The sequence below is a fragment of the Scyliorhinus canicula genome, chromosome 10, assembly GCF_902713615.1.
Source record: "Scyliorhinus canicula chromosome 10, sScyCan1.1, whole genome shotgun sequence".
Classification (NCBI taxonomy): Eukaryota; Metazoa; Chordata; class Chondrichthyes; order Carcharhiniformes; family Scyliorhinidae; genus Scyliorhinus; species Scyliorhinus canicula.
The window spans coordinates 96,569,340-96,584,879 of record NC_052155.1 but is presented as its reverse complement, the minus strand read 5'-3'; the positions used below and the strand labels follow the sequence as shown (position 1 = coordinate 96,584,879).

At 47.3% G+C, this 15,540-nt stretch overlaps 1 protein-coding gene across 2 annotated transcripts in view; it reads right to left on the bottom strand.

Moving 5' to 3' along the window:
• The window catches only part of lyn (LYN proto-oncogene, Src family tyrosine kinase), a 147,350-nt gene that overhangs the window by 17,575 nt on the left and 114,235 nt on the right, over window positions 1–15,540 (bottom strand). For both annotated transcript variants that reach the window (XM_038809384.1, XM_038809383.1), the window contains exons 9-10: window positions 4,405–4,587; window positions 2,638–2,714 (exon numbers count right to left, since the gene is read on the bottom strand). In XM_038809384.1, coding sequence (XP_038665312.1) covers window positions 2,638–2,714; window positions 4,405–4,587 — 260 coding nt within the window. The remainder of the gene's footprint in view (window positions 1–2,637; window positions 2,715–4,404; window positions 4,588–15,540) is intronic.

The following is a 15,540-nucleotide window of genomic DNA, read 5'->3' as shown; positions in this document are numbered from 1 at the left end:
AAAGGGCTGAATTGAACAAGGCGAAATCAGCACTGCACAAAAGCAAGGTAAAATTTGGGGTGTTATTCCCGGCCAAACTCTGGGTAACATCTGAGGGGAAAGAGCTGTATTTTAACACCCCAACGGCAGCTGATGAGTTTATTAGAGCAAACAAGCTGGGGGAGGAGCACACGCAACCGCAATTAAAGACATGGGCATGGAAAAGGAAGGGAAAACCAGAACAAAGAGCGGAGGACAGACCGCAAACAAGGACAATGGACTCATGAACTGTGCACATATGTGTTATGCCTTGTGCGGGAGTGTGCTGTCTTGTTTCAGAGCTCGTCTCTTCTCTCAATGCAATGGGGAGGGGGGCGAGTGGAGAGAGGGAAATGAGGGTGAGGAAAGCAAACAGGAGGGCGAGACAAGGCCCAATAGGAGAAAGGTTAAACAGAGCAAATACTGGGAGGAGGGCCACCGTACTAGTGAGGAGGGCCAGCACGGGAGGGCAGGAATAAAGGAGCGCCCCTCTCAGGGGAGGGGGAGTGCCTGGCACAAGGAGGGGATGGGGGCAGAAGGGGGGGAAAGAACACCTGGGGGGGTTCAAAGGGACAGGGGCTAGGGAGGGGGGTAGAGGAATCTGGGGGAGAACGCAGAATAAAAAAGAAGCTAAGAGAAGGGTGAGATAGTGAAGCAGTACAGACATAGGCCTTGGTGGGCATGGAGCAGGGCGAGGAACCAAGAGGGCGCCGCAAACAGCCACTCGAGAGGGCATCAGGGCGGAGGGTGACCCCGGAGTGCAGGGGCGCACCCGTGTGGCGTACACACAGCTGGTGGCTGCATTGGGTGCCCCTGGGCAAAGGGAAACCCCTGAGCGCTGGGGCCCACCCCATGGTGAGAGCGGTGACCCTGGACATTTTGGTTGGCCTTCTAGCAAAGGGAAACCTCGGAGTGCAGGGGCATGTCCACTAGGTAAGTATGGGTGATCCCGCAGGACCGGGGGGTCAGAAACCCCCCCCACCAGTATTGTTACCTAGAATGTAAGGGGACTCAACGGCCCAGTGAAAAGATCCAGAGCGTTCGTCCACCTAAGAAACCTAAAAGCAGACATAATCTACCAACGAGAGACACACCTGAGGGAGAAAGATCGACTGCGTGTAAGGAACGGCTGGGTGGGACAGACATACTACTCATGCTATAGGAGGAGGGCTTGGGGGTTAGCAATATTAAATTATTAAAAGGGCGAGGTTTATGGGAATCAAGACAGCTACGGACCCAGGGGGAAGAGTCATTGTCAGTGGTGTCCTGGAAAGGGCACCTGTCGTACTGGTAAATGTGTACGCTCCCAACTGGGACGATACAGAATTCATAAAGAAGACCACGGCGGAAATCCCCAACCTTGACACACACCAACTGATTATGGAGGGCGACCCACTGACCGACCGATCAATCCCCAGAACGGGGAAAACACCTGGCATGGCTAGGGAGCTAGGTGCCTTCATGGAACAGATGGGGGCGGTGGACACATGGAGGTTCCTGCACCCGGGAGAAAAGGAATTCTCGTTCTTTTTGCAGGTGCACAAGGTATAGACCCGTATCGACTTCTTTGCAGTGGGGAAATCGATGCTCCCAGGGATCACGGGAACAGACTACTCCGCGATCGTTATCTCCGACCACGCTCCACATTATATGGATGTGAGGTTGGAGACAGGCCAGGCCCAGCGCGCCACACGGAGCCCGTACTCTAATCTAAACTACCCCCCCGCTGACGATTCATTTCCTAAAAAAGAGTTGACGAACGGTTGCCACCTCCAGGTGATCCCTAACAGTGACCCTCTCAAGGCGAACTAGATTTTCTCCAGAGAAAGCTAGTCATGTCAGATAGCCAAGTCTCCGACTTCGGGGGCTTTGAGTCTCTCCAAGCTAATAGTATCCTGGCTACCAGGAAAGCAAAGGCCAGAACATCTGCCTCTTTCTCCTCCAGCAAGCGCATTTAACCACGTGTTTCCCAGTACTCGCAGAGCCAACCGAAAGATACAAGGCTTCAAAACGCCACTTGCGCAGGATAAGGGGCCTAATTTTAAAATGGCACCCCGATCTCCGAGGCCTCTGACGTGACCTTGGCAGTGCCAACCTGGCACCTTGCCAGTACCAGGCTAGCACACAGATGGCACTGCCAGGGCAGAAGTGCCAGGATGCCACACGGCCCAAAGGGCATGCACCTAGGGGCATCCGATCCCCTGGGAGACCCCCACATGTGCTGCTCTGTCCGGTCCCAGTTTGTGGAGACTAGAACTGAATGGCTCTCGTCCAAAGTCTCCAAAGCGAAGGAGATATATTCCATGGGTACCTCAGGAATCTGCATATTAAAGTGAGACTAGCCGTCTCGCTCGGATGTATATTTGCTAAAAAAGTGACCCTGCCCACAAAGGCCGGTATTTACATCGTAACCTCGAGAGATCATGTTAGATCTCATGTGGAGTTGAGAGTCGGATAGATCCCAGGAGTGGGGTCTCCCGGCTTCTACCAGCCACACTCCGCCGTGGTGCAATGCCTTTCGGCCACCGGGTGGCTATAAAATCGCACCCGTGTTATGGTGGGAAACCATTTTAAATTTACTGTATGGAAATGTTAGAACAGATCTGTAGATTAACTTACCTGTGCTGAGAAATCAATCATTTTTGGTAATATAAGTCTCCTCCCTTCATCTGTCTTCAGGAAATCTAGTAAACTACCTGTGTTTATAAAAAGAAACTTAGATAAATGAAGAATAATCAAGTATTTAAGCGTAAAAAGACTCGTTCTTTAAATCCCAACAATAATTTTAATGATATCTGTAAACTTTGATGTTTTAAAAGTAGTGAATTCTGAAATAATAGTTATTTCTGAGAGGTCAAACTCTGTAGGAATCCCCCGAATTATTGAATCCGGCAACATTGACGGCAGTGTATACAGTAGCACGTGATTATATCCCTTCTAGGATTTATAATTTAGGCATTTGGGTTATTCCAATTTCTGCCCTCAGACTAGCAAGAGTTTGTTCAGTGTTTGCCTTATTGCCCTTGACATCCCAAAGATTGGCCAATCGTGTCAAAACAGTGGTATACTGTTTCCAGTGTTTGCAATGGGCAAGGTACAAACCATACCCCATACCATCTGTGCTTGCAAAACTCAAAACTGTGTCCAATATTCAATGTGATTCACAATTGGACAACTTTTGCTAAATAATCCTCAGCATGCTAAATATTATGCTGACAACCAAGATAGTCACTTGGGCTGACAGTGTGGCGCATGTGTACTGGAAGCTGTTTGCATTAATACACAGTGCCCTGTTCTTTGCAGACAGAACAAGTACACACATTGTGACAGTTTCTAAACAAAATAGTGATAAACATTCCCTTGTGCATTCTCAATGGCAACATCTCTACCAACCAGAGCCAACTGCCAACCAATTAGTATACTGTTTTCATACAGGATAAATTTGTTTCCCCGATACCTGTAGTGATATTCTTGTGAATTGTCCTCATGAGCACAAGACAAAAAGCTATGACAAAAAAAAGTCCCATTTTGGGCAATATAAAAGTTGAAGATGAATGGAGGATAAAATGGGTATAAAGTTTCAATCCTAGATTCCAAAATGCAAGCAGTGTCAGATTCACCAAACCTACTAGGATTGTAACGCAGTAAACATGGGCGGGATTCTCCAATAATGGGGCTATGTCCCCACGCCACGTGAAAAGCGGCACCAACCACTCTGGCGCCAACGGTCCCCCGTAATGGGGAATGCTCCCCTTCCTAGGGGGCTAGGTTGGCGCCGGATTGGTCCACGCAACTCCAGCCGGCGCGAGTTCGCACATGTGCGCTATGGCCGGGGTTTCCTTCTCCGCGCCGGCCCCCAGGCAATATGGCGGAGCTCACGGGGGCCCGGCCTGGAGGAACATAGGCCCCTACGGAACCGGGCCAGGCCACCGTGGAGGCCCCCCACCCCGGGGTTGGAGGCCCCCCACCCCGGGTTGGAGGCCCCCCCACCCCGGGGTTGGATCTCCGCCCCCCCCCCCCCCCGGGTTGGAGGCCCCCCACCCAGGGGTCGGATCCCCCACCGCCCCCCCAGAGACACCTTCCAGGTCCTACCGTGTGGGACCGGAGTAACACTCAGCTGCCACTTGGCCCAGAGAATCGAAGGTGGGCCGCTTTTAACAGCCCCCCGACTGGCGCAGCGGGAATCCCGGGGGCGCCTGAGAATCGGCAAGCCGATGGCGGGACGCGATTCTTACGCCCCTCCGGGGATTCTCCGACCCAGCCAAGTTTCTAAAGCTGGACAATTATGCAACCCAGGTTATTATGTGCATTTGGGATCATTGAGTTGATGTCAACTCATCAGCTCTGCTTAAAAACAAAGTATCTAATTCCAATATTCATACTCACCATTGGCCATAAATTCAGCAATAATGTAAATTGGATCTCCTTTCGTTACCACTGCGTAGAGCCGTACTAAGCGGTCATGTAAAAGTCTCTTCATGAGATTGGCCTCTTCAAGGAAGGCTTCTATGGACATGGTGCCTGGTTTCAAAGTTTTCACAGCTACTTTTGTAGAATTTTTGTAGTAACCTAAAATAGAACACAAATTTCAAGAGGAAAGCTGTTAATAAAAATATATGATTTATCTCTGATCAAGAAATTACAAGCTCCAAACCATTTTGAGTTGCAATTTCAATATACAATTTACTTCTCTGTAGTAACAACATAAATAGATGATAGATAGGAAGGAGATCAAACCAATTGAGCTCATTCATTCAAATGAAAGATTTTCATTCTCCCCATTACATTATCTTACTCCCCCATTATATCACCCGACTCTTGAATGAGGGCAAGGTTTCCCCCTCCATTACCTACCCACATGTCAGTGTCCATTTGTGCTGTTTTTTTTGTGACATCAATCAAACTTTCCTCTTAACACTGTTTTAAAAAAAAATAATTTTGAGTATCCAATTCATTTTTTGCAATCAAAGGGTCAATTTAGTGTGGCCAAGCCACCTACCTGCACATCTTTTGGGTCGTGGGGCGAACTCCTTTCATCACCGTTACACCAATATCCTGCCAAACTCAAAATTGAATACTCAATATTCACTTCAAAGCTGATGGGACCATGGTGAATTACCTGTCGGATTGTTTTAGTGTTGTTCCTTTTAAGATTATGGAGCGCAGTTGTGCAAATCTTTCCTTTGACATAAAGAAGGAGCCTCAGAACTTGCTTCTTACACAAAGATACGAACAAGAGCAAAATGGACGATTCGGCCTTTGAGCATGCTCCACCATTCAATAAGATCATGGCTGATCGGTTCGCGCTTTGAATTTTACATTCCCATCTACCCCAATAACCTTTGCTTCCCTTACCTCAACAAGAATCCATCATTCTCAGTTTTAAAAACATTCATTGCCTCCACCACCTTCTCGTTTTCTTTCCTCATCTTCATCCAGGTTTTACGTTGAAATTTTACCTACTTCAGCTCAGTAACAGTCTTTCCTAAAGAACTTTATCAAAGGCTATTTGGACCATCTTACATGGGATGGCACTGTCACAAGGAAATCTAATGAGTGTCAAATGGAGGATCCTGTCCAATTAAAATCATATTAATGTTAAGTAGATTGGCCATGCTAAATTGCCCGTAGTGTCCTTAAAAGTAAGGTTAAGAGGGGGGTTGTTGGGTTACGGGTATAGGGTGGATACGTGGGTTTGAGTAGGGTGATCATTGCTCGGCACAACATTGAGGGCCAAAGGGCCTGTTCTGTGCTGTACTGTTCTATGTTCTATATTAAGTTCTGTTTATTAGTTTATTCTTGCACAGATATAGTTAAAATGTTCTCCTAATTATTGGTAAGGAAATATTTGTTTACCATTCACCATATTATAGGAAAGACAAGAGAGTATGGAAGAGATTTACAGAGATGTAAACACAGGTAAGCAGAGTGAATTTTAGCTATAAAAGATTGAATAGACTGGGGTTGTTTTCCTTTGAACAGAGGTTGCGGAGGGGAAGAGGCATAGAAATTAGGGGCCTAGATAGGTTTTTCCCATCTACTCTCTGCTCTTCCCTGCCTCTTTGCCATGGCAGTGAAAGGATTTCATGCTGCTGTGCTCAACATTTGAAGCTATATTAATTTTCATTTCTCTTTGCCCTTTACTCCTGGATATTTATTTTTCATGCAATTTTGGTTGTATGTCTTGAATGCATTCAACCTGCCTTCCACTGAGGTATAAATAACTAATACCCGACAGTCAAATTATTTCATTTCTTCCCACACACTTCCACAGTTGATTCGAGTACAACATTTTAGTATATTAGTCAACTATAATTAATACTGTGAATGTTTTACAAAGTCAAGCACTACCCAAAACTTTTAATTGTAATTTTTCCAATTGCTTGTGAATCAAGAATTAGGCAGTCAGCTAAAATTGAATAGGGCTTTATCAGACCGGAGGGCTAATGATTTGCGACTTGCCTGTACTGGTTCCAGTAAAGATGAGCAGCACACCAATCTGGTGCTGCCACCAGATTGTCACAGAGGTAATGTAGTGCCAAGTGGCCCTGTGCTCAGCAGGGAACCTAGTAGCATTGTGTTGTTGGTATGTGGTGCAGCCGGCCTTCTGTTTTTAAAGGCAGCCTGCCCCTCAAAGAAAGGCTGCACTGAATTACAGGAAATTGCTACTGCAATGTCAAACATGGAAAATGGAATATCAGAACAGAGGAAGGGCTTCAGGGTCAGAACATTGGTGCTGGAGGCCTTAAGTAGTAGAGCTAGACAGGAGAAAAGACAATACATTTCTACTAGGAGATTCTCAAGTCTGCTCTCAGAAGCAATTAGGAGCAGATGGCCAGGGAGAGGGGTTTGGACACATAGACCTGGCTGCAGTGCCATAAGTCCACTGATCTCAAGTGAATGGCAACGGTCAGTGAATGAGACTGCACATGACATCCCCTACCCATGGCGCTTCCAGCCAATCATACTATCCAATGTACTCCAGCCCCATCAATCTTTTTGCAGCAGGACTTGCATCTAACATTCAGAAACCCCATCTTATCCTTATATGCATTCCAATGATGTTAGCCTCCCACCCATCTCTCATTGCAATGTGCATGTATTCAGCTTTACTCAAACACTGTGCTACACCACAGATATTTTGCCATCATCTTTGAAGGACAAGGTTGCACAAAGTTCAAGGCAGCAGAGCAGAATGGCAGAGACAAGGATGCTATCATCTCCTGAGCCATACAGACAAGATGCTATCAGCATCAGGAGACTTGTTGCAGCAGAGTCCATGTCATCCAACACTGCTGTGAAGAACTGCCTGGTGTCTGCTACCCCAATCCTTCATCCCTCAATTCAACTTTCCCCTTCAGAGTTTCTGCTTTCAGACACCCAATAACTTTCAATTGCCCAGTCACAGCATTCCCAAGGTGAAGAGGAGAGAAACAACACCACGTCTTTAATAAAGTGATCAATCACTCACACCACCAGCTCTTGGCACTACATAGTGCAAGCATCCACCCTGTTTATTTCCCTAGTTCACATTTATTTAAATTTTTTTATCATGGACCTATAATCGGGATGTGCCTTTAAGCAGGGGACGCGGGTTGCAACAACCTGCTTGGCAGGGCACTGGTTTCCCAGATTTCATGATTGGAGGAGGAGAAGCCTGATGACTGAAAGAACTGCTGTATTGTTCTGAAAGCAGCGAGTGCCTGGCACATCCTTTGCTGTACACCTGAAATTATATTGAGTCTGCAGAGAATATCGACAATGTTGCCTGAGAAAATCATCTTGAGATTGGAAGGAAGTACCAAAACCAAAGGCTGAACTTCAGAAAGACATTGACTGGAAGTCATCCCACTGCATCAAAGATCCTTATCCGTTTATTTTGTTTATATTTTATTTCCCTTTTGCCTGTGTGTGTGTACGCATGAGTACATACGAGGGCAGCACAGTAGCATTGTGAATAGCACAAGTGCTTCACAGCTCCAGGGTCCCAGGTTCGATTCCGGCTTGGGTCACTGTCTGTGCGGAGTCTGCACGTTCTCCCAGTGTGTGCATGGTTTCCTCCGGGTGCTCCGGTTTCCTCCCACAGTCCAAAGATGTGCAGGTTAGGTTGATTGGCCATGCTAAATTGCCCTTAGTGTCCAATATTGCCCTTAGTGTTGGGTACAGTTACTGGCTTATGGGGATAGGGTGGAGGTGTTGACCTTGGGTAGGGTGCTCTTTCTAAGAGCCGGTGCAGACTCGATGGGCCGGGTGGCCTCCTTCTGCACTGTAAATTCTATGATAATCAATTCTATGATATAATATGCATGGGGAAAGGTAATAATCATAGCTTGTCACATGTAGGCTTCAATGAAGTTGCTGTGACAAGCTCTTTTGTGAGGGCCACAAAGAAAACACACATACACACACACACACACACATACACAAACCATGCATACTGAAAGACAAACATCTTCTCAATCGTTGCACAGGACGTTGTGCCTTATATCTTATGCACCTCTTGCCATTTAGACTGGGCATCGATTAATAGAACGATCATGGATCTTGGAAAAGGGCTGGCGAAATCCACAAGCAAGCGCTCCCAAGGCCGCCCTGGCCATTCCCAGTGATGGGAGGGTTGACGGAGGTACTAGGACAGTACCCAGATGTATTCCAGCCCGGTTTGGGGAAGACACCCAGATCCTGTTATTTTTCCAGGACGACCACACGCGTACCCAACAAGAGGATACTGCCTTCCACGCTAAACTCTGACAGCTTGGAGGTAAATGCCCGTAACTCACCTGGGCGCTGTCTATGTTGCCCACCAGACAGGACTATGTGCCGAACAGGACTGGCTCTGCCTGGGTCCACTAGCGGATCTGTGATGCCGAGACGGGCAAGGAGTCCATAAGATTTAGGGTTGCAACCACCTCACCGGTTGTGGGGGTTGACATGGGGCCGGTCGACAAAGGAAATCGGCTCAGTGCATCGACATTCACTATCTGGGTCCCTGGTTTATGCTCCAGAGAATACGCGTAGGCAGCGAGCAACAAAGACCAGTGCTGGGTCCGTGCGGAAGCAATGGGCGGTATTGTCTTATCCTCTCAGAAAAGTCCCAGCAGAGGCTTATGATCAGTCACGATAGCGAAATGGCGCCCATACACATACTGGTGGAAGTGTTTCAGCGCAAAGACCACTGCCAGGCCCTCCTTCTCGATCTGCGCGTACTTCTTTTCCGCTGCAGTCAATGTGCGGGAGGCGAAAGCTATAACCGCTTGGCTCCGTTCTCCATCTTGTGGGACAGGACGGCCACAATACCATATGGGGCTGCATCACACGTAATGTGCAAAGGCTTTCCAGGGTCGTCGTGGGTTAGTAACCCCGATGACGACAATTGTTGTTTTACCCGCCAGAAAGCGGTTTCTTGCAGCTGACCCCAAACCCAGGTGTGTTTCTTCTTTAGCAGAAGGTGCAATGGGGCCAGCGTAGTTGCCAGATTGGGGAGGAACTTCCCGTAATAATTTATGAGGCCGACAAAAGAACGAAGATGCAAAGTGTCAGTCGGGGCGGGGGCCTGTTGAATTGCGCGCACTTTTCTGCGACGGAGTGCAAACCTTCATGGTCCACCCGATATCCAGGTAGACCACTTCCTTGGCCTGAAAGACACACTTTCTACGACGTAAACGGACTCCAGCCTCTGAGAAGAGTCCAAGGACAGCCTCCAAATTTTCCAAATGTTCCTCTCCGACATCTCTGTAATCAAAACGTCATCTAAGTAGACAGCGACATGCGGTAAACCTCTCAAGATGCCCTCCATGACGTGTTGAAAAATAGCGCAGGCAGAGGATACCCCAAAGGGCAACCCGTTCTAAAGAGAGAGCTAAGAAGAGCCAGGCGAGGACATGGGAAGTCCTTGGCAGGTAGGATCAAGGATAACCCTAAAGCTTTCTATAGATATGTCAAGAATAAAAGAATGACTAAGGTAAGAGTAGGTCCAGTCAAGGACAGTAGTGGGAAGTTGTGCGTGGAGTCCGAGGAGATAGGAGAGGTGCTAAATGAGTATTTTTCGTCTGTATTCACACAGGAAAAAGATAAAGATGTCGAGGAGAATACTGAGATAGAGGCAACTAGGCTAGAAGGGCTTGAGGTTCACAAGGAGGAGGCGTTAGCGATTCTGGAAAGTGTGAAAATAGATAAGTCCCCTGGGCCGGATGGGATTTACCCTAGAATTCTCTGGGAAGCTAGGGAGGAGATTGCTGAGCCTGTGGCTTTGATCTTTAAGTCATCTTTGTCTACAGGAATAGTGCCAGAAGACTGGAGGATAGCAAATGTTGTCTCCTTGTTCAAGAAGGGGAGTAGAGACAACCCCGGTAACTGTAGACCAGTGAGCCTTATTTCTGTTGTGGGCAAAGTCTTGGAAAGGTTTATAAAAGATAGGATGTATAATCATCTGGAAAGGAATAATTTGATTAGAGATAGTCAACACGGTTTTGTGAAGGGTAGGTCGTGCCTCACAAACCTTATTGAGTTCTTCGAGAAGGTGACCAAACAGGTGGATGAGGGTAAAGCAGTTGATGTGGTGTATATGGATTTCAGTAAAGCGTTTGATAAGGTTCCCCACGGTAGGCTATTGCAGAAAATACAGAGGCATGGGATTCAGGGTGATTTAGCAGTTTGGATCAGAAATTGGCTAGCTGATAGAAGACAAAGGGTGGTGGTTGATGGGAAATGTTCATCCTGGAGTTCAGCTACTAGTGGTGTACCACAAGGATCTGTTTTGGGCCACTGCTGTTTGTCATTTTATAAATGACCTGGAGGAGGGCGTAGAAGGATGGGTGAGTAAATTTGCAGATGACACTAAAGTCAGTGGAGATGTGGACAGTGCAGAAGGATGTTACAAGTTACAGAGGGACATAGATAAGCTGCAGAGCTGGGCTGATAGGTGGCAAATGGAGTTTAATACAGAAAAGCGTGAGGTGATTCATTTTGGAAGGAATAACAGGAAGACAGTGTACTGGGCTAATGGTAAGATTCTTGGTAGTGTGGACGAGCAGAGAGATCTCGGTGTCCATGTCCATAGATCCCTGAAAGTTGCCACCCAGGTTGAGAGGGTTGTTAAGAAGGCGTACGGTGTGTTAGCTTTTATTGGTAGAGGAATTGAGTTTCGGAGCCATGAGGTCATGTTGCAGTTGTACGTAACTCTGGTGCGGCCGCATTTGGAGTATTGCGTGCAGTGCTGGTCGCCGCATTATAGGAAGGATGTGGAAGCATTGGAAAGGGTACAGAGGAGATTTACCAGGATGTTGCCTGGGATGGAGGGAAGATCTTATGAGGAAAGACTGAAGGACTTGAGGCTGTTTTCGTTAGAGAGAAGAAGGTTAAGAGGTGACTTAATTGAGGCATACACGATGATCAGAGGATTAGATAGGGTGGACATCGAGAGCCTTTTTCCTCGGATGGCAATGTCCAGCATGAGGGGACATAGCTTTAAATTGAGGGGAGATAGATATAGGACAGATGTCAGAGGTAGGTTCTTTACTCAGAGAGTAGTAAGGGCGTGGAATGCCCTGCCTGCAACAGTAGTGGACTCGCCAACACTAAATACATTCAAATGGTCATTGGACAGGCATATGGACGATAAGGGAATAGTGTAGATGGACTTTAGAGGGGTTTCACAGGACGGTGCAACATCGAGGGCCGAAGGGCCTGTACTGCGCTGTAATATTCTATGTTCTATGTATATTCATACAGGGCCCCGTGTGTATTAATAGTTACATATGGTCGGGAGGTTGGGTCCAGCTCCAACTGTAGGTAGGCATGACTCATATCTAATTTTGTGAATGAGAGTCCGCCTGCAAGCTTTGCGTAGAGATCTTATATGCGGGGCATTGGGTATCGGTCGAGCCGGGAAGCCATACTCACTAAGTTTATGAAAATCGACGCTCAAGCGATCTGTGGCATCTGCGTTCATTACAGGTACAATTGGCGCTGCCCAGTCAGCGAAACGGACAGGCCTGTTAATACCCAAGGACTCCAAATGAGTGAGCTCCCCTTCTACCTCTTGAGCAAGGCGTAAGGCACCGGACGTGCCTGGAAATAGCACGATGTGGCTCCTGGTTCGACCTGGATACGAGCTACGGCCCCTTTTATCTTCCCCAAACCGGGCTGGAATACATCTGGGTACTGTCCGAGTACCTGCGTCAACCCTCCAGAACCTGTTTGAAGGACGTGCTGCCACTGCAGCCGCAAATGGCGCAAATGGGCCCGTGGCCGCGCACCACGATAAGAGGGAAACACCCCTCCTGGCATACATAAACAATAGGAGTCATCGTAGTTCCAGCAATGTCCAATGGTTCCCCCATGTAGGTGGCCAACCTGGCCTGTGTATCGGCTAATGTAAGGGACCGTCTCCCCTGCTTGATGTGGTCGAATGTCGTCTGGGCGATCACGGGGACCGCTGCACCAGTGTCCAATTCCATCTCAAGCAGGTGACCATTGACCCGTACGGTCACCTTAATGGGGGCCACGCAGGGTGCTGCCACACAATGCAGCTGCAGGCAGTCGTCCTCTGTCTCCACGTCCTCGGGAGTAGTCCCCGCAGGTTCATCCAAATGGAAGGTGTGGGCCCTGGACTGGCCCCTGTTTCTGTCGGAACGACGGCGCCTCTGGTGCCCCCGGGACCAGCGTCCACAATGGGGTCGGCGTCCAGAAGTCCAACACTGACATGGCTCCTCATCCAGTGGTTCTGGAGAAGGCTCCTTTAGGGGAGGAACATCCGGCAGCCACTGGTGTTGATCCGGATGCCGCCCCGCCCAAGGTATGGCAGGGGTGCGGGGAGACGCTTTTGGATGGAAGGGGTTGCGCCCCAAGGTATTCTCCTCCATTCCCTGTAGCTCCTGCATTCCCCGTTCTGCGCTCTCTTGGGACAATACTATCTGAATGGCCTGTTGAAAAGTCTGATTCCAGTTGGCTCTGCTAACAACTTTCTCTGGACAACAGCAGCTGCTCACTCTTCTCTAGCTGGTTCGAAACTGGCCAGCTTTATTTTTGTAGGGACCTGCTTATGATTTCTCTCTCTCCCCCCCCCCCCCCCCCCCCCCCCACATTGGGGAAGCTCATACTCCCAAAGGACTGTAGGATTGCCATTAGTCCCCAGCCAGTGGTGAGCAGGCAGGTTATAAACAAGCTGCTAGTCACCACATTCAGCACCTGTTCGGGGAGGCCGGTAGGGTAATTGAACCTGCGCTGCTGGCCTTGTTCTGTATTACATGCCAGCTGTTTAGGCAGCCCCTGATAGGTAGTAGTCAGTTACATTTTCAGTTTGTTGAATTATAATACTGTACATAAGGTTCCTGGTGTTGTAAAGTTACAAACCTGGTGACTGTATTGGGCTCAGCCAAGGACCTGGGGTATTTTAAATAAAATTAAATTTCACCCGTGATGCGACTCCAGGTCAAGTGCGGCTGGACTTGACAGTGCATTCGCCCAGTGCACTGATAATGTACTTGAGGGTAGTATAGAGATGGAATCAGAAGATAGTGAGACACTGGGTATGAGTGGGCTGTAGCCAGGTCGGGGGTAAAGGACGGTTTGCTCAACTCTCCAGGTAGTGTGATCAGAGATCAGTCCTTCTCCAGAGGGCTCAGATCATGAACTGATGGGCGGTATTCAGGAGAACTCTGATGACCATGCATACGGAGATGCTAGATACATTGGTTGGTCTGCCAGGAAGGCTTCTCTTAACAGTCAGGCAGCATGAACAAGCCTGCTCCAACTTGGAACAGGGTACGAGACATTGCAGAGCTTTCCCTTTTTTGCTGCTTCTGCTCCATCTCCCCGTCATATAAGAGACCCAGAGAAACTACACTTGCTGCTCCCAGACATTTTTGCAGTCTTTTCGTGAACCAGTCACCTGATCCTCTGTCCTCCCTATGAGGATGGAGCAACACTCCAGGAACTCTCCACTGCTGTCTACAGCAGAATCTCTTCAAATTTACTTCACCTGCAAGTTAGGTGCCTATCCCTTTAAGTAACACGTGTACTCTCTTACAGCTAGACATTTGAAACTTGTTCAGCAACGTCCAAATTCATTTAATGAACCTAAATGGTCAGATGTTGGTAAAGTATCACATTAGCCAGTGTGTAGTGCAGGTTGATCCAGTCTAGCTGCTGCTAGCATTTGCTGTGCTCAATATATGCTGTACACACTCTCGGGAAAATTCCATTCCAATACCGGGTATGCCCCAGAGGTTCTACAGAGTTTAAATTTGCACCCAGTGTCTTCATGAAAAATAGTTGCTAAAGTAGTATTGCTTTCCTGTTGAGTTCTAATACATAAAAATTTATAACTAAGTGGCGTTCATATTTAAACATGCTACTAAAATGTGAGGCTTAGTCAACTATTTGGAGAACCCAATAATACGATGGGATGGGCAAGTAGTGGCAGATGAGTTCAACGTCAATGTGATAAAATAAGTGGAGGAAAGTTGGGGATATAGAAGATGACAGCTCCGCAAGAGATCAGATAAAAGACAACGGAATACTAGAGAATCAAAATGCAGCACAACAGAAATACACGGAAAACTGCTTGGATCTAAAACAATAAAAGGAAAAACAAATGCAGAAACAATGAAGCTTTGTACAAATGGAGGTTCCGACATGTGCTTCTGACATGGGAGATCAAAGTCGCTGCATCAAAAACTGCTGTGCAATGTAGCTACTCCAACAATAGCAACAACTGCATGATAAATTTAATTTCCGAGACCTGCATTTGAATGCAGCCCTAAGAAAGGCAGAAGTCCCTTCGCAGTCTTATCCTTCCCTACCAAAGTACCAGCTCCCTAAGTGAACAATATAAATGGGTTAATTCCACATATTTACAACACTTGGGACAGAGATTGGTGGGAAACATAAGTAAACAATATAAACGGGTATTAAATGTTAATTCCACATATTTACAACACTTGGGACAGAGATTGGGAAAATTCATTTTTCACCTTTCTAAAAGATAGATAGTATATTTTCTATTAGATATGTATCATACTGCTGTTATTCATTCATTTATTTATTTATTGTGAAATAGATTTATTCAATCCATACCAGAGAACCTATGGAAGCATAGGATAAATCCAGTAAAGCAATAAACAAAAGAAAGATTTTTCTGTTATTTATTCTAGCCTAAATATCAAGTTGCTAAAAGGTGATTTGCAATCAAATTAAAGTGCACAAGATAGGTTTATATCTTTCTCCAATCCCTTCAAAAGTGTCCTCAAAACCATTCCTGTGAAAGGGCTGGATTTTCCCTTGGGCTTGGGGGACCAAATGGGATCCCGGCCTTGCAGTTGTCGGCAGTGAGACAGGCTCTGTAAAGTATCCTCTTAATTGACTTTAACTGGCTCAGAGGGCTGGCAGCTGTGGAGCCACAGCAGTCCACTGGGAGAGGTGGGTGCTGTTGAGAGGCAACTTGGGGACTGCAAGGGCCTCTCAATATGGAGGTGCCCTTCTTGGGTGATACTGCATTGTAGAAATGAGCAATGGCCAGAG